Source organism: Aplidium turbinatum, chromosome 3 (genome assembly GCF_918807975.1).
Source record: "Aplidium turbinatum chromosome 3, kaAplTurb1.1, whole genome shotgun sequence".
NCBI classification, from domain to species: Eukaryota; Metazoa; Chordata; class Ascidiacea; order Aplousobranchia; family Polyclinidae; genus Aplidium; species Aplidium turbinatum.
Window position 1 is genome coordinate 10638888 of NC_137474.1, and position 18454 is coordinate 10657341.

Consider the following 18454-nt stretch of genomic DNA (forward strand, 5'->3'; position numbering starts at 1 on the left):
AGATATCTGAAAAAAAAACTTCAAACTGCGGTAAACGTTACCGCTAGATGTCAGGCAAGTGTTAAGCTTTCTACGTTGTCACGGTGATATTTATGCATTACCGTATGCGAAGAAAGAACCACATAAACTTCACTTTGCACAAAAAATAAAAATTCTCGATAAATGATTGAAAATTGCAGAAAAAATTCAAACACAAACCTAATCATTTTTTTTCAACTTTTAGACAATACAAGTCTTCCTCTTTCTAAAAAAGTAAGACCCATGCCGTTTGGCAAACAAAAGCCAGAGTTATGGTGATTGCAAACAGTGGGTATTTTTGATGCTCTTTCACAACACGCCCTGCTGGTCAACCGGACAAAAAGATGACGTCACCATACCTCACACACGTTGGAATGGACTATTATGAAGGAGGAAGTGCGGGGTGGAAACGCACTGAAACACACTGGAAGGAAATTGTTTCCCATTTATTGATTTGTTGTTCAATTTTAACAAATTTGCTATCGTTGAAAAGCACAAGCATAGATCTAACCAACTAAGTTAATACCAAGTCCCAAAATACTACTAGCTCCATCTAGTGGTCACTTAAACTTGACCAAATGCAAACCATCACCAAAACTTCATTTTAAATGATAAACAATCTAAATTAAATTCAATTAAAAGAACATGTTACTGTTTATTGAAGTGCTAACTTTCATTTTTATACTTTATTTAATATATCAGCAATCGTTGTTCGAAGACAGCCCCCCAACGAAGCTTTTGCCCTATGCATTTCAATGGCGAATCAATTGTCTTTCAGTTCACGCCCTGCGTGATCACTATAATTAATTGTCTCCCATTTATTCATTTCTTGCTCAATTTCAACAGATTTGCTATCGTTGAAAAGCACAAGCATAGATCTAACCAACTAAGTTAATACCAAGTCTCAAAATCTGTGGTTCATCTTCATCTCATCTGGTACAATCAGCTCCATCAAGAAAGATTGATATTATTTGATATGAAGTGTTGGCAATGCATTAAACCAGGTAGGCTAGTGCAAATAGCCTAATTGGTGGTGTAATGGCTTGTCCGAATCAAGTAATGTAACAAACACTGATCAATAGAAAAGCGGTGTGTGCTCTAGAGCGGTGTGGAACTTTGATCTTTTGGAAGGTCGTGGTAGAGTTCTTGTCACTCGGCCCGCAGTCGACATCAACTGGAAAAGCTCGGCTGAGGAAGCAAGTGATGTCAGCTCCAAGTGCAGGAGCCGGGAAATTGGTCCCATTTGGATGGAGAAACTTCTGCAAATAATATAAAGAAACAACAACCAGCGAGACAGTGGGTGCGGATATTTATGTTTTGTTCAATTCTTAGCCAAGTATTTTTTTTACAACACATAGGCCTAATAAACCTAGCCTTAAATATGGATCAAAGGTAAGTAACGAAACCTTAATGAAATGACTTGGGCTTGCATTCTCGTGTTCTTTCATAACCACACGAAGTCATTTTTCCAAAGGCATCCGTGTGTGTAAACAAATGATTCATAGGCCCAAACCTTAAACGTTGACAAACAAAAATCATGTTACAAACGTAACTTTTGTTAAGTTAAGTTAAAAAAATATTTTTGTTTCATGTGACATTGCACTTTTGTTAGCCTAGTTTGTTTGTAATAGAATAAACATCACAAAGTATATTAAAGTTAAAAAAATAATTTTGTTTTATGTGACATTGCACTTTTGTTAGCCTAGTTTGTTTGTAATAGAATAAACTACACAAAGTATGTGGGCAGCAACTCTTTGTTATCATTAGGCAGCCCTGAAAAGGGCTATTTTTTTGGCAAATGGACGATGTGGCGGCTACAGTAAGGGGTAGGACTCCCTTATGACGCGGAGAACTTCCGGAAAATGTCGTCCCCGTGGAAACTGATGTCGCCACATAAATTCATCAAGATACCCAGGTATCATGTGTCTTGTGGTGCCACCCATTCTTTTAAATTTCCGTGTAAAATTCAACCACAGGTTTTCCATGTGATTCGTATGAACCCCTGTGGCCGAAACATAATGATAGTGATGGTTGACCGTTTGGTGGCGATATCCAAGATCTAAAAAAATACGAAAGCAAATGACAAGTGAGCAATTATTGAACTTGTATTGCTGCCGCCAACGAAGAGCCTTCAACAGAGGAGTGAAGCGAAAGCATATGGCGCTCTTGAAGAGGCTGCGTAAGGCCAAGAAGAACGCTGCTCCGATGGAGAAGCCAGATGTTGTTAAGACTCATCTCCGCAACATGATCATCGAACCAGAGATGGTCGGAAGCATGGTTGGTGTCTACAACGGCAAGACCTTCAACCAGGTTGAGATCAAGCCTGAGATGATCGGTCGATACCTTGGAGAATTCAGCATCACTTACAAGCCGGTGAAGCACGGAAGACCCGGTATTGAAGCCACTCACTCCTCACGTTTCATCCCACTCAAATAAGCGACATTGCTCAAATACAATAACAACATTTCAAAAAAAAAATTTTTAGATAAATTTCAACGTGAAATGCTTGCTGCAAAGGTTTCCAAATAGAAATAACAAAAACATGTTAAATTGGTAAATTTATTTTTAATGAATGCATAATTGCATATCTATTCTTTTGACATAAGCCATCGTGCTTTTTGAAAGGGAGCTGTGCAGTTAAGTGGCGACATCAGTTGATTGTTTTTTCTGCTCTCAAAGTAACTTTAAATGGTTAATTGTCGTTAACAGTTTCTACACTATGAATAAGTTGTATCAAGTGGGACCTGGCATAAAAGTTTAAGCTATATGGTTGGGTCTGATGCTATCTCAGCATCAGTGGCCGGCCATCCATCAGATGCTATCATCGGCAGCAGTGGCCGAGTGGTTAGCGCGTTGGGCTCGCAGTCGAGAGCCTGCATGTTCGACTCCAGCCACCCGCAATTGCTGTTGTTTCTCTGGGCAAGAAACTCTACGATAATTGCCTCTCGATTTCGAGTAATGGGTAGTACCAAATTTAAGTCATAAGTAGAGTAGACAACCGAAAACAGACATTGTCGTCGGCTGCAGCGTGGGTCAGGTGTATGTCGGAAGGCGTACACCGATGCAGAGCGCTCAAGTCCGCTTTCCCGCAATGCAGGATAAAGATAAACAAACAAACAAACAAACAAACAAAAATCTCAACAGAAAAGTACACATTGTACTGTGATATGTTTTCAGACAAGCTAAACACAAACTGGTGGTTGAATGACCAATGGGACTGTGCAAGCAATCACTTTTGGGACATATTCCGTAGGTTATTTTAAGGCTGAAAGGAATTTTTTTTCCTTAAAAAGTATTTTTCACTTGGGATGTAGATAAGACTACTGCTTTATTTTCTACAATCTTGAAAAGCCTTATTACGCTACACTTTGCTATAGATCATGGCAAAAGTAGCCTATATACCTTTTTAGACTTCAATTCATTGAACTTTTGGTCAAGTTTAGGTGGCCACTAAATGGAGCTAGTAGTATTTTGGGACTTGGTATTAACTTAGTTGGTTAGATCTATGCTTGTGCTTTTCAACGATAGCAAATCTGTTGAAATTGAGCAAGAAATGAATAAATGGGAGACAATTAATTATCGTGATCACGCAGAGCGTGAACTGAAAGACGATTGATTCGCCAGTGAAATGCATTGGGCAAAAGCTTCGTTGGGGGGCTGTCTTCGAACAACAATTGCTCATATATTAAATAAGATATGAAAATGAAAGTTAGCACTTCAATAAACAGTAACATGTTCTTTTAATTGGATTTGATTTAGATTGTTTATCATTTAAAATGAAGTTTTGGTGATGGTTTGCATTTGGTCAAGTTTAGGTGGCCACCAGATAGAGCTAGTAGTATTTTGGGACTTGGTATTAACTTAGTTGGTTAGATCTATGCTTGTGCTTTCCAACGATAGCAAATTTGTTGAAATTGAACAACAAATCAATAAATGGGAGACAATTTCCTTTCAGTGTGTTTCAGTGCATTTCCACCCCGCACTTTCTCCTTCATAATAGTACATTCCAACGTGTGTGAGGTATTGTGGCGTCATCATTTTGTCCGGTTGACCAACAAGGCGTTTTGTGAAAGAGCACCAATATCGTGCTTAAAAACAATGAAGTATACTTGTTACAGTACCTAGCCTGACCAGCAACTGCAGAATTTACAGTTCGGAATTGTGGGATTTTTAAGCAACCTCAGCCAAAAATGACGTCACAATTTCTCTTTGTTCTTCTTTTATAAGATTGCAACTGCAGAGCTTGCAGTTCAGAGCTTCCAAATATAAAACTTAAAAAATCATAATATTTTCTAATATCCAGAAATTATGAAACTTCTAGTTGGTAGGATTTATAGAAAAAATGAGAAAAAAAAAACGTGAAATTAATAAAAAAAGAAAATGCTGAAATGTGCAGGGGGTGCTGCAGTTGTGCAGTTTCTATTGACGAGCCGCCACTGACACCAAGTATGGGAAAGTGTGGCACATAAGCCAGATTGGAGGCTTCATAGCGTTGCAATTAAGTTGATTTTTCCTCAAAATTCTCACGGTTAACAATAAACGATTGACTTTTTAATAACTATGATTAGTTGGCTGATGTGTAGCCTACATTGGTTTACACCAGTCAGGTGTTCCTTTCCAAAATGCAAAACATATTCATTGCTTTCCAATGACTAACTGCACTATAATGAAAATTATGATCTATCAAACATAGAACATTATCTTTCTGTGTTAGTTTTCTGTGTTCAGTATTATACTGTCCTTACTCTTCCATGAATAAGCTTCTATAGCCTACTATATTGCATAATTTAATATTTGCCAGATAAGAATATATCACTAAGTTACTACAAGCTTGCATCTAACTACCCCCTGATTATTATAAGCTATTATGTTTGTTCAGAGGATCGCTTGACTTTTCGTAAGATTATTGTTTAGATGCTTGAAACAACTCAGACACTACATCCTTCATCGGCACTACCAAAGAGTCTCCACCTCTCATTGGCGATACCAAAAACACTCCATCCCTCACTGATGCTATAAAAGATGATTCAACTCTTATTGGCAATACCAAAAACACGCTGCTATATCATCATACTTCTTATGCTCTTACATGTGCAGGAAATTAATTTAAAAAACGAAGCTTTTTTAACTATTTTATCTTGATAATGAGCTGCCATATTGTGTATTTGTTCTGCAATTTATAAGCTACTTAATATCGTTGCTGCAAACACTTTATTTCTGTATAAAATCTGTAAATAGTCCGTGTTTTGATAATCCGTTGCGTAATTACAATATGTGTGTGTGTATTAGTTTGTTTTTGTGATGTTGGGTTCAGTCGTGTTCTCATTGCTTTAAGAATTGGCGCTCCAGTTGTTTCAGGAACGAGGAGGCGACTGATTCTTAACTAATTCATCTACTTGTTTTAAAGTATCAGGTTTGGTGGCCGTGCTTAACTATATTTATCGATGCATATACCACAATGTTAGATCCTTTTATGCACGTCTTAAACCATTATGGTTTTGCCACCTTTTTCTTTTGTTGGTTTTGTTACTGTATTTCTTTTTCACAACATCATTTCTTTTGCATTCTGACAAAGAAAAATAAAATTGAATTGAATTGAATAGATGCGCCAATACTCATTATGAGCTCCCCAGGAAGATGAAATTAAATGCGAGTATATTCCACAGCGAAATTAGAAATAAAATCTGCCAGAAACTGCACCATGACTTGATTTCAAAACAACATTACAACTTTACAAGAAAATATAAAAGAGGAAAAAAGTACTAAATTAACAAAAACTGACCACTGACAAATAACTGAACTTTTTATTTCCGCTTAAGCTTACTACTGAGCAGGCCCGGATTTAGGGGGGGGGGCAGAGGGGGCAGTTGCCCCGGGCCCCCCATCAGCTAAATCCGGCCCTGCTACTGAGCAAACCATTTGCTTCGTTTTTAACATTTGAATGCAATTGCACATAGGCCTAATTCAACGTTCATGTCATTAAAAACAGAACTTGTTTCATTCAATTTGGAAATGAGTTGAAAAGTTTGACGCTAAACTTTCCATCGTCATTAAATCTTGTGGTTTCAACTTACTTTTTATGGTAGGCTACAAGTCAAACATTCGACTTGCTTTTTAACATAACAGTAAGTAGTACCAAGACTGTTGAGAAGATCCTTCGGGCTCGGTACCAATGGAATTCTCAGGCCCCACATTGAAACACTTCTTAGAAAAACGCACTAGTAGTTTCGGGCCCCTTGGAAAGATTACGGCGGGCCCCTCAATTCATTCCCGGCCCGGATCCAAAAGTACCCCTTAAACCCTCTATACAACGCTATTAAGTAGGCCAGTACACTTCAGCTTAGGTGATATTTTTCGTGTAAACTTTTGTTGATTTGCTAGTTTGCTGCCGAGCTGGTGGTTCATTTTTATTATTTTACCTTTTCCGGAGAGGTTTACTCGTCAAGGCTACTTCTACTTGTCTAAAGTCTTGGCTCGTCGCTGTAAGCTATTGTGACAGAAAAGAAAAGGCCGCTCTGCAAAACTTCTTCTTTATCTGAAAAGAAATAGCCTAACTGTGTTATAGATGTTTCATTGCGAAAACTTCCCTGGAAAACTTTAACTTAAAATGGTCCATCAAATCAATGGTATGTTTGAAAAGATTTCTGTCGCAGAAAATTTAAAGATCAACGTAGATTGGAAGCACATACAATGCTGACAAATCAAACATTTATATTTCTTTCCAATTATTCAATGCCAACCAACCCTTCCTAGTAATTTTAATGTTGTGTTTAGATTTGGCTTGTTTATAGGGAAGAAAATGTGTCTTTTCAATAAGTTTAAATTTTATCTGACTTAAAAAGCTGGGCAGCGTTTCAAACGGTTTTTTGAAACAAGTAAGGAGAAATTGATTTAACGCTCAATCATAAAGATGAGTTACGTAATACCAATTTCTTTTATTTCTCCTTTCACGTTAAAATGCTCCGTCCTTTCCCACACATAATTGCAGGACCGTTGAGAGAACCTTTTGGTTCTGGTACCTATGAATTCTCATATCTTCCATAAATGCACATATAATCAAATAATGCAAAACTTTTTTTTGAGTTTCCGGCCCGCTTAGAAAGGTTTCGGACCCCTAACACAATCCCTAGCCGGCCCGGATCCAAACTTACCCCTTAGAGCCACATATCAACGCCACTGCACAACTGTTAAAAAAAGGATAGTCAATGCATTTTTAGTTTCATTTCATTGTCCAGCAACATTGAAGCAACAGAAAAGGGTGTTATAAAAAGGTTAAATGCAAAGTGATGTTAACACATTTTTGTAAGTCATTTTTCGGCAGTATATCACGCCTAACTAACGAACACGTTTTATGCACTCTATGTTATGATTGACGATTATCGCTAAAACAAACTATTACGTTACCATTTTGCGAGCTAAATCCGTCAGCGGATTAGTGGTCTGTTTAGCGTCCTCTTTGCTTGTTTGTTTTTCGTGTAAGCCGAAGTGACATCTTTATGAACACGCTAATCCACCCTTGTTTAAGCTCTGTTACATAGCTTTATAAGTTCTAACATAACCTTGTTGCCTTGTGGACAAGTACAGAATATTTTTAATTGGAGCAGTCTATTATAGCGATCATTCTAACAGCAGAGCGGAACCAAATCACCTTGACCAGTGTAGGTTGCCTTCTTCAATAAAATTGGTTTGTCAGCAACTTAGAGCAAACATGTAAGCAAATCGTCTATTGTGTAGGCTGGCGTAAGCGAAAATATCTTGTCACCAGAACAAAGCGAAACTATGTCGTACAGCCCCGGAAATTGACAATATTTCCAAACGCCAAGGAAATGTTGGCCGACTGGCGACTGGGCGTTTTATTTCATCAAGGAATGTCGAAACTGTTTCATGCGACACGTTCCAAGAATTTGTATTTGATGAGAGAAAAAAGAAAGCGAGAGATGCCAATTTAGCAAGCAGAGAAGAAGAAAAGTCCTGCCAGTGCGTAATTTGTTTCACTGAGCGCTGAATAGAATATATTATTTAGTCTGCTGAGGGGTTGATGAATGATCATGGTGAGGCAATGTAGGCTATCCAGGTTTATGTCGACAAAACAGAACAACTCATTTCAATCGGCTTTTCGTGTGAATCAGCGATGATGTACTCAGCGAAAACCCTTCCTTGACTTTAAGGGTCTAGTTATTGAAAAGGGGAATTAAAGCAAAGTGATTGAGGGTCAGTGTGGTAACCAATGTTTCTCGTTGTTTTCAAGACTAATTTTACCCTCATATTGGTCCAGGCAGCTTGAAATTAGGCTACGCCTGTCAATTAAGACATAGTGGTTTGTATTTGTAGCAGTCACTTTTCCAGGATACAAATTTTGAATAAAATGCTAACGCTTTTAATTTCCGTCTTGTGGGTGCAAATGACACAAGAACAACAGTAAGAGTGGTTATTGTAAAGGAAAACACCTACTCGACTGATGATGCGCATCATTCAAGTACACTAGGTTGAAGTGTTTCTTGTATTATCCACATTACTGCCCTGTAGTTGGCAGACGAGCAGCCTAAGACTACATCACGTAAATTTGTAAGCAAAGGTGCAAATGTTTATGTTATCTAGCCTTGTAGCCTACAGTATTATTCAGCATAGGGCAGGCAACGATAGGCCTACGGGTTGATTGCGAGGTACAACTGAAGAGTGTGTTATTAAAGTAGCTTATCTGGTTTGCACGGAATTGCCACATCACCTGAGTGAACTGTATTCTTTTTAGATATTTATTATCTGCGAAGCTTAAATCCAAAACGCGTAAAAATAAGTCTTTACCTTTGATTTGAATTGAACTGCTACTTCCAGTACACCACTCGAAGACAAGATACATCTACTTTTAAGCATACCACCGGAATCACAAGGAAAATATTTCGTTTGGAGAATGGGATATTATCAACTGGCTGCATGCTGGTTTGTTCTGTTGACATTTATTGACTATTCAAAATCGGACACATGTAAGTATATGAGCTAATTGTTTTGTGTTATCAAAAGCTTAGAAAACAGCAAGTTTTTCTGTTGGTACTTTTATGTACCGACGTCTTCTCTTTGGGCTTGAACAAACGCTTTCTTAAGTTTTTTTCCACATCTGTTAGTAAATTTTTGTTGTATCAACGTTATAAAATGTAATAAACGATTCGTGAGTTATCCTACCTTTATTTGCTTTTCGGTTCCATTGTTTGGTTAAACCAGTTCAACAGTTGTTACAGTTGTTTTGCACTGGAAAAATTTACCACCCTGTTTACCACTATTTGATGACCTTTAAGAAATCTAGCGCGTCACTATAAAGTTGTTGGTTGAGTACAAGATAAATAAAGTCGTCTTGGAGTTACTAATCAAATGATAAAGCAGGGATTAGTGACTCCCAAGCGACACTGTTTAATGCCCATTACTTTGACCAAACCCTGTATACTAATAGTTCTGATATATGTGCGATTTGGCCGATGATAAAACTTAAAAGAAAACCAAGGCTGTGTGCTGATTACTTAAATTTAAATCGACTTAACGGCATTGTGGTGTCATTGTACGGTTAAAACGTCTGTTAGCTTTAAAGGATATGAATTTTTGGTTCAAAATTAATATATGTACTCAAGGCGCGCCCCGTTCTAAAGAAAGAGCTGTGCAGTGTAGCTGAAATGGTCGAGCGACTATTTTAACTTCGCTATGTGAAGCCGTGATGTCAGTTGAAGCTGAAATATCAAAGGCTTACTTGAAGTCGCTTGTGACATTCAAATATTTCTTAAGTTTTTCAAAGATAATAAGGCTTTCAAATAACATTTGTTGACAATCTGACAGCAATATTTGCGTTTACGCTCCGAAATGAATTATTATTTGTATGTTTTTCGTTTTATCTTTCATCTTATCATAACTGACGACCAATTTCGGGAAAAATTTTTTTCAGCAAATAATGTATTGACGAGGTTACGTACATTTAAACAGTGTGTCCCGCAGCCCTGTTCACTTTGCGTATGCGTTTGCAAATATTTTATTAAATGTCAGAGAAGAAACATAAATACAAGCCTTGTATGACTTCGTGCGTTCAAATAGCTATGGAATGCTTTTGGATCAGTTTTATTTGTTGAAGTTAATTTATGTTTCTTAGACATGCTCGGCATGTTTGCTGCCAAGTTTAAGTTGGTGTGACTTAGTTATCATCTTAATAGGCCTATATATGCGCGTATGATAAACTTACACACTAGAATTCATATTACAATGACTTAGATGGCACTGCCTGTACTGAATGCATACCCAACAAATAGAATATTCTGATAAACTCGTTCAAAATACGAATGATCTAAATTTTCAAAGATTACTTCGGTTGCCTGAATGTGTTCAATAATTTTCAGGTGATAAATGCCTTCCTGTAGTGAAAATATGCCACATATTCTTTTCGCCCTTGGCTGACCACAACTGATAAGAATTTTACAACTCATTATCATCAGCTTATTTTTGCGTACGAAGAACATGGCCATTGTGACAGAAGGAAATTGTTAACATTTTTCTTTTGTGATCAATTTAATGATTTCCAATAATTGGCACCCATTTGAGATCTTGAGATTGTCTTGTTATACGTGGAGTTTCTTGACTTTTCAGTCAAAAGAAAGAACCTAAACCCGGGCTTGATAATTCAAAGTTATAACAACGCCTGGTTTGCAATTGTAATTGTCAAATCATTTTTTGATGCCTGGAATAGAAAAAAAAAATTTTTTGCCTTAAACCGAAAACAAATGTTTTTCGTACATCCATAGTTATCCGAATTTGCCAAAACCTTACTAATCTCTATGCGCGTAAAACTTATTTTTACCAGGCCACGAAAGTCATTAATATTTGTATAGAGTGAGCTTTTCTCTTAACAGTCCCAAGTTGTTTGATTACTCAATTGATTCATAATTTTAAATTTCTGACTTGAGGATTCCCGTATTTCTTTAATGTGTGTATCATCCGTTCTGTGTTTTGTTGGATATATCTGTGTAACACGACTCTTGATTGCGAAATTCGAGTGAGTAGACAATTTTCATAAAAAGTTTTAATTCGCTTTCAGCTGTTCAAATTAGTGTAAAATTGCAATTCTATCTTTACAAAAAAACTACGGTAGGCTACTTATAACGTTTTAACAAACTAAATTGTCATCCTTTATTCAATATTGTAACAATTAACATAAGTTTTACTTGTGGATTGAAAAGTCTTTCGAATGTTATCTTAAAAACTTTAGTTTTGTGCATACGCGGTTGTCTTTTCTTTTGTCTTGTGTGACAAAATAGCAAATTGCATATAGTAAAAACTATGCAGATAAAATGTGAAACTAGTAGCTTTAGTGTCCAGGTAGCACATGATCACTGAGAGTTATTTTTTGAGTGAATACCCCATATCAAAACAGTATTCTGTCATAGATTTAACCTCTGCAAATGTTGAATCAACCTAAACATAAAAGACAACGCTTGCTGCACAAGAGTAGCCTATGGACTGAATGACAAGATGGGATTATTTTTCGGAATTTGTATCTGAAACAAACTGTGACGGTTTAATCCAACGTGAAACTACTTCATTTGCATAGAATTTAAATTAAATAGAACATGGATTCACGGTCAAGAAATCTGATAGAGCGGATTTACAAATTTCCTGTTTTAGCGGTTACGAATTTTGGTAATATAAATACAGTACATCCAAATTTCGCAACACATAAAGAGATAAAACATAGAACAAATTTTTTCATCAACTGGGTTTGTAGGCTACGCGCTACTGTGCTTTGCACAGGCCAATTGTAAGGGTAAACTAAAGCCAGCGAAATACGATGTTATATTGATACAACCACTTCATGTAGTTTTTATGTCGATGTCAAAATTTGCCCTTTTTTGTTTACTCTGGGAGATTGTTTCATGTTAATAAGTCTGATTCGTGCTTTATTGTCATTTTCTTCAGGGGCTTTGACAAATGTTATTGAAGACAGTAGTTTTTATTTCATTAAATCCTCTTTCAAAGTCAAAAGATATGCTTTGATGTATGATTTCATTGTAACTCCAGTTTTGTGATATTGTTTCATCAAGGCATTTGTTATTATATGCGAATGAGTTAATATCAGCTCCTCACGTCATTTTTGTTATCGTTATGTTGTGTAACTCTGTTATCTTTTCCTTCAGACATCCTTTATGATACCAAAGCGGCTACAAGCGATTTGGACTGGACCTTGAATCCTCCTTACAATGGGGTAAGCATTTTTATGGTGCTTGTTATTAAATTTACACAAATACAACGTCAGTTGACCACAAATAGGCGCATTGACAAGAATATTGTGATGCTCCCCACTGAACTAATGCTCATAGGCTTAATGAAAACACTTTGATATGTCAGCGAAGTGTTTTATTACGTCCTGTACATATAATGTACTTAAAGTATAAAGGTGCAGAAGAATGCACAATTATAAAATAAACCGCCGTATTTATTTCTCGAGTTGTAGCGATAGCGTGTTTCGTGTTCTTTCGGAAAATCGTAAGGTTAAAAGGACAATATATCTTATGTGATTTTGATTTCGGTTTTACTTCGGGCAAAAGAGTTTTATGTTTTTAAAAATTTAGCACTGTTGCGGTTTCGTTCGTGATAATGGAGCAAGTGAATAGTGAGGATAGGTGCGCGTAAATGTTCTACCAAAATTTAGGATGATGCAAACTGGTGGCGCCAAGCAGTTTCCACTTTGTATTTTAGCTTACCCAGTCATAAATTAAAGTCTGAGATTTATCATGCAAACATATGCTGATTGCTTGTTGATTGTAACAAGCTGTAACTACAAATTGAAAAGTTTGCTTGGAGATGTGAAACAAGTGTATATATCCTTTCTTAGTTTGTGTTTAGTGTCCCAGCTGGTAAACTTTCCTTTTCTTACATTGCTTCAACATCGTTGAAATATATTGCTATTACCTTGATTACTTGTCTTAGGTCTTCAATTTCTGTAAAATTACGAGCAAATATCTTGACAGGCCTTGCATCGGTGTCATATTCTGCAGTCATGTCAATCGCGCAATTTTAAAACGTTTTCATATGCCTGGTGATTGCACCAAGTTTGTTACCTTGCCCATTGAACAAGATAATTGCTACTTTATTTGTTGTTGCTTGGCTGCCTACTGTGTCACATTCAAGCAAACATCAAACGACAACTTTCGATTTAAATTTTGCTTAGCCACGCTTCAAGGCTAGGTATGTTAATCAAAATAGCAGTTTCTTGATAAAACAAGGTTTCTTTTAAAAAGACAAACAAGAAATGTTGAATAAAGCAGCCTACACTTATTTTTTTGATTAGATCCTTTCTTGGATATAAACGCAACACAAAAAATCGCTCAAGCTCTTCAAAATTGAGCCTTGCTTATCGCTAACAGTTAGTTTATGTGGCCGTGTCACCTAATTAAAATTTCCCTGTTTACTTTTTTACAAATTTCGCACGTTAACTGATTGTCGGTCCGCGCCCATCTAGCATCTAGCATCTAACAATGAAGTGTCAAAGCAATCAGGCTCAAGTGGTACCACCTGCCAACAATCTGTGTACGGTTGATGTGAACACACAGCGCAACAGAAACACAACATTAAACTGCAAACCAAACAATGATGACCTGGGAAAAATACTTAATATAAATTTGCACATAATAACTTTACTGTTAGCACACACCGTCATATATCACATTGTGTTCACTCTATATCACGGTTCGGTACTGACTATCTGCGGTTGCTGTTGCTGAGGTACCGCAGTGTATAATCGCATTGTCCAGTTCATAATGTCAAGTGGCATGGGTCACCACCCTACAGTTTATCCTGTTTTGATTAGTGATGTTTACATCAGTAATCTTTATATCCTGTCGCTTACCAACCGTCTCAAAGTATCATTTGAACTATGATTGCCATGTCGGTTTCTTTTTTCCTTTCATTTTTTTCAATACTTTAAAAAAGAATTAAAATATTAAAGGCTTAACTCTTGTAGTTTTAAAACTAAACTATTAAAGATTTCATTTTAACTCAACCTAAAATCATTTGTGATTGGTGTGGATTTAACGAGCAGATTTACCTAGTGACAAAAATTAGTAGCCTACCTAATTTAGCAGATCAAAAAGTTTAATTTGGATGAGATTACAAAACTAGTTCAAGTTGTTACTTTAAAGTGCCTTAATTAAAAAAAAAGATATTTTTATGTTAGAGTTTTGGTGAAGAGTAGAGAGTATTTGCTGCGTTCGAGAACTTTACTTTGGAAATTCAAACGGCCAGTTTGTACAATGACTCTCTTTCGTAATATCTCTTTAAATTCTGAAATCCCTGTTTGACCTCCCAACCTTGTTTATACATGAGAGTCATGATTTTCTGCTTATTCATTCTATTCTATTTTCGATTCGTTTTCTTTCGATTTGATTGAGACGCGGAAACTGTTGACCAACCGGGGCGTAGACTTTCGAGAAGAAACAATTAAACTCAAGCTTGATGGCAAAATCAGTCTATTTTTACTTGATTCAGCGCTTGCAAACGTAGAATCAATGAAGAAATGACTGGTCGGGACCTGGTCAAACATACTTTTGTTTAGGACGTTTCTCCTTTGATAAAGGCTTGTTTCAATGTTGATCGGACATCTTAGCGTTGGAAAAATGTTTTATCAAGGAGCAGGTTGGATGAACGGTCTTTGAGCAATCACAAGTTGCATTTGCAAGATTGATTGATATCTGTTTTTACACAACAAATCTAGGGATACCTGAGCAAATCTAGTTATTTTTATATTGATCCAACGTGCGCAGACAAATCATTTTGAGAAAAATCCTGATTTGATGGCTAGAATCGTAATGCTTACATCTTTTCAACGTGTCATGGCATCACAGTGAAGGAAGAATTACGAAAGATGTTAAAAAAATTGAGTTTTGTTTGCCACTTCAAACCTTTCAAAAGCACAAGTCAAGATTAAAAGTTCAAATTGGTTTGAACCTGTTCAATCAGGAATGTTACCATAGTTACCTCATTGGTCATATCTTGAATTAGTCTCTAATGCTATGTAGCGGTCTCAGAACAAAGGTTGACTCTTAGGTCTTTTCATGAGCTATATTTATGTTGACAAAAAGCATCAAGTTTCAAAGACTTCTGGACATTTGGGACGTTACCTTTTGGGACTGCATCTTCTGAATAAGCTCTCAACAATTTCAGCAAAGATCAGCCGGACTTTGAAGCTTAGTAACAAAGTAAAACTTGGTTTATCCAGCTTTAGTTGGCATCTTTTGATGCCACCTGTGATACTTTCCACTGGAAAACCCCCATGTCGGTCCATGAAATCACAAAATTTACGTGTCTTTGCATCATCATCATAGCGCATGCTTTGCAAACAGTAAAAATGCGTTCTTGAAATTCAAATTGTTTTATGGCATAGCAGTTATAGCTTTAAAATTTAATGTTTAATATCTTTTTCAAGGCCACACGCGCAGAAAAAAATAGGCTGTCATCAAATAATCCCACTGGACAGAGATTGTTTGGATGTTTATCGCTAAATCAGCTCAGGCTGGTTTTTAGAATGATCATTGACCAGCAACTGTTGCTATCTCATGAAGTCCGTGTAAGCTGACAAGTATGCGATGCTCCCTCACCGAAAGAATCGCTTCAAATCAGCAGTGTAGTACTTTACTATCAACCAACGAGCTTGGCTATCATTCTAACGACTTTTGACTTTGAAAACATATATCAAATGTAGCTGGGTAAAATAGCAGATTTTTCTTTTAGTGTTGTTGCTCATTGTCACAAAAACTTTTTTATGGTTTTAGCCTTTTGGGGTGCTTTCCTTTTACGACCCCGCGGTAAAAAGGGTGTTGTTCGTCTTTATGTGTATTATATTACTTTGAACGGTGTTTGCAGAAGAAATAAATATTGTGACCTTTGGTCGATACGGACACCCTGCATATTTGTCCGGTTTCGTGGAAGAATGCTCTCCATTGTGGTGATCAATTTCACACAAAAAAAAAATGTTAAGACTCTCTTCGGCTGTGACAAACCGATCAATAAGTCATATTTCCAAATATGCAATCACATGAAACAAGTGATAACTCTACGAGGAACCGAAATGCTTGTGAAAAAACCCTGACAATGGAGTTGACGTCACGTCGGCACGTGACAACACTTCTGACTACATTATATCGTTGTCAAAACAATCAAACAGCTACAAAAGCGTTCGTCAGAACGTAGCATTCCTGGTAGTTCTTGCGCAATAATGTATTAAAATATTTTTGCGTGATCCGAAAGAAACAAACTGTCTGGGAAGTTGGCCCTTTTCATATTGATTCGAAAGCTGCACACATCGAATCAATGTAAAAAGGTGCAACTACTACCTGGGGTGCTTCATGAAGGGAAAAGAAGTCGTCCAAAGGTTGTGTTTCGCATACAACTTTGCGACGTAATTTTTCGTTGATCCATTGCAGCTCAATTATTTCGAAGCTATTCGTTTGTGAAATCGGCGGTGTGCGTTTAAGCTGGTTTTGTTCCGACAGCATTCAAGTGGTCATTATACTCATTTCAGCATTTTTTCTGGCTCTTGTGACCCCAACTTTTATTTGAAATTCTGAAGACGTGATCGCTTGTACTGCGTCATCTAATTTGTGAGCGTCAATTGACGATGAATACCGATATCTTGCGGTGGAGTTCCTTTGAACGTTGATGGTAGATTGACTATCAACTTTTATTAATATCTTCCCCAGTTTTTTCTCTGTTATGCCCAATCTCTGATGAGGACAATTACCCAGCGAGCAACAGTTGCTTTTTACATAATACTCATTGTGTTAAAACAGCATCTTTTTCTTTCCGGTGGTAGGCTGCTGACATATTCAACTTTCCATGATAAATCCCGTAAATTGTAAGGCTAGCAACAACTACACTTAAATGAATGCGACGATTCTTAGTATAGAGCTGTCGCCAAGTGAAATGACTGATCTGACTTTTACAGACCATGGTGCTGTACCGACTACGAAAGTCAAGTATTTTCAAATACCTTTGCAGCACACTTTTCTGTGTCACGTGATGGATTGTCTTTCGCCAGACTGGGCATAAAATCTTCAGCTTTTCATCCCTGATGTAATTTTTATCACCTTTTTGCAGTAAATGTCTTGCGCGAAGCTTCCATATCAGTCAGTAACGGAGTTGCTAAGAGTGGTTTGGTGTATCACGAGACATTGTTTCCAGACGACCTTTCTTTATCGTTCCATCAATGTTAGTTTACGTGATTTGCATGCTTCTCTCTGAACAAGTACATCGAGTCTAGAATACACACATCACGTGTGAAGCTGATGTGACAAGTTAATGCAATTGCGCAACACAGCATAGTTGGAATAGTTGAGGTTGCTGATTAGTCGTGTACTTCTATTTTGAAAGCACTCATCTCACCCTTACATACATCGTACAACAAAAATCTAACGTAAAAATATATTTACTTTTCAGTGGGAAGAGTTGAGCGGCCTTGACGTAGACGGGAACACCATCAGATCCTACCAAGTGTGCAACACAGATGAGGAGAACCAGGATAACTGGGCCAGGTCTCCCTTCATCGATGCCAAGTGAGTTTGTGGAATAGACTTCCTCCATCACCGGGACTTAGGTCCTGACTTCATCTCAATTCTTATCTGTCGGTAAAAAACGCCATTTTAACGCCTTCGTCGTTGCAATTATATAATTTCGAATAAAATTAGCCACACCAAAACTGAAGAGAACATGTGAAAAGATGATGCAGCAGCTTTGCCTCAAATTCTAGTAAACAAGTGAGTCCGAGCAAGAAAAGCGCCTAGCGATATTCAATGTTCATGAAATGCTTTTTGAAAATTAGTTTGTAGGCTAGTGTTTACTAGCTCTCGTTTGAGTCTCTGGGGCCGAGTTTGTATTCAGTAATACAGGGTTAGTCACTGGGACCGACTTTGTATCCATTAATGTAGGGTTATTGAGGAATCGGTTCAGCAGCAGCTGCGGATTTGGGCGTTTTCAGTTGTGAGAAATCGTTTCAGCCCACACCAACACTTTCATTAATGACGTCATGATTGCAAGTCGCCACGGTGGTATTTAGGCAGAGATGCTTTACAACTCCGATGCTTATCGCACGTTTTACCTACAACATAAACTTTTACGAAGTACGTTTTAAAAAGTTATAATTAGCCATTAATCCACACACCCCCTTAAACATCGCAATTATTTTGTTGTTACTCAAACCTTCACTGTAACCTCACATAACGAAATTGCCTTTTAGAACAATAGAAGTGCAAATTTTACGAAAGCTAAACCTGTATTTTCAAGTATTAGATTCATAATGGAATACATATCATCGTGTACGACATGTAGCTTAAATTTGCGTTATGTTACAACAAACAAACATTTACATTTAAGTTGTTTTGTTATACTTTCTCCTTTTTTTAAAAGTCGTTTGATTCAA

General features: G+C 37.1%; 2 protein-coding genes across 2 annotated transcripts in view; both read left to right on the forward strand.

Moving 5' to 3' along the window:
• Nucleotides 1–2097: 2097 nt before the first annotated feature.
• Nucleotides 2098–2488, forward strand: LOC145767053 (small ribosomal subunit protein uS19-like). The gene has a single exon (XM_082578791.1). It carries the CDS (start codon nt 2098–2100, stop codon nt 2452–2454), a length of 357 nt encoding a protein of 118 aa, XP_082434917.1. The 3' UTR covers nt 2455–2488.
• A 6361-nt stretch (nt 2489–8849) lies between these two features.
• LOC145766282 (ephrin type-A receptor 4-B-like) overlaps nt 8850–18454 on the forward strand; it is a 36489-nt gene continuing 26884 nt past the window's right edge. Inside the window, exons 1-3 of the mRNA XM_082577957.1 lie at nt 8850–8999; nt 12180–12247; nt 17476–17591. Coding sequence (XP_082434083.1) covers nt 8927–8999; nt 12180–12247; nt 17476–17591 — 257 coding nt within the window. The 5' untranslated portion in view covers nt 8850–8926. The remainder of the gene's footprint in view (nt 9000–12179; nt 12248–17475; nt 17592–18454) is intronic.

Bases quoted from the DNA above. Each gene is read 5' to 3' on its own strand.
- LOC145767053 (XM_082578791.1), top strand. From the start codon at position 2,098: ATGACAAGTGAGCAATTATTGAACTTGTATTGCTGCCGCCAACGAAGA.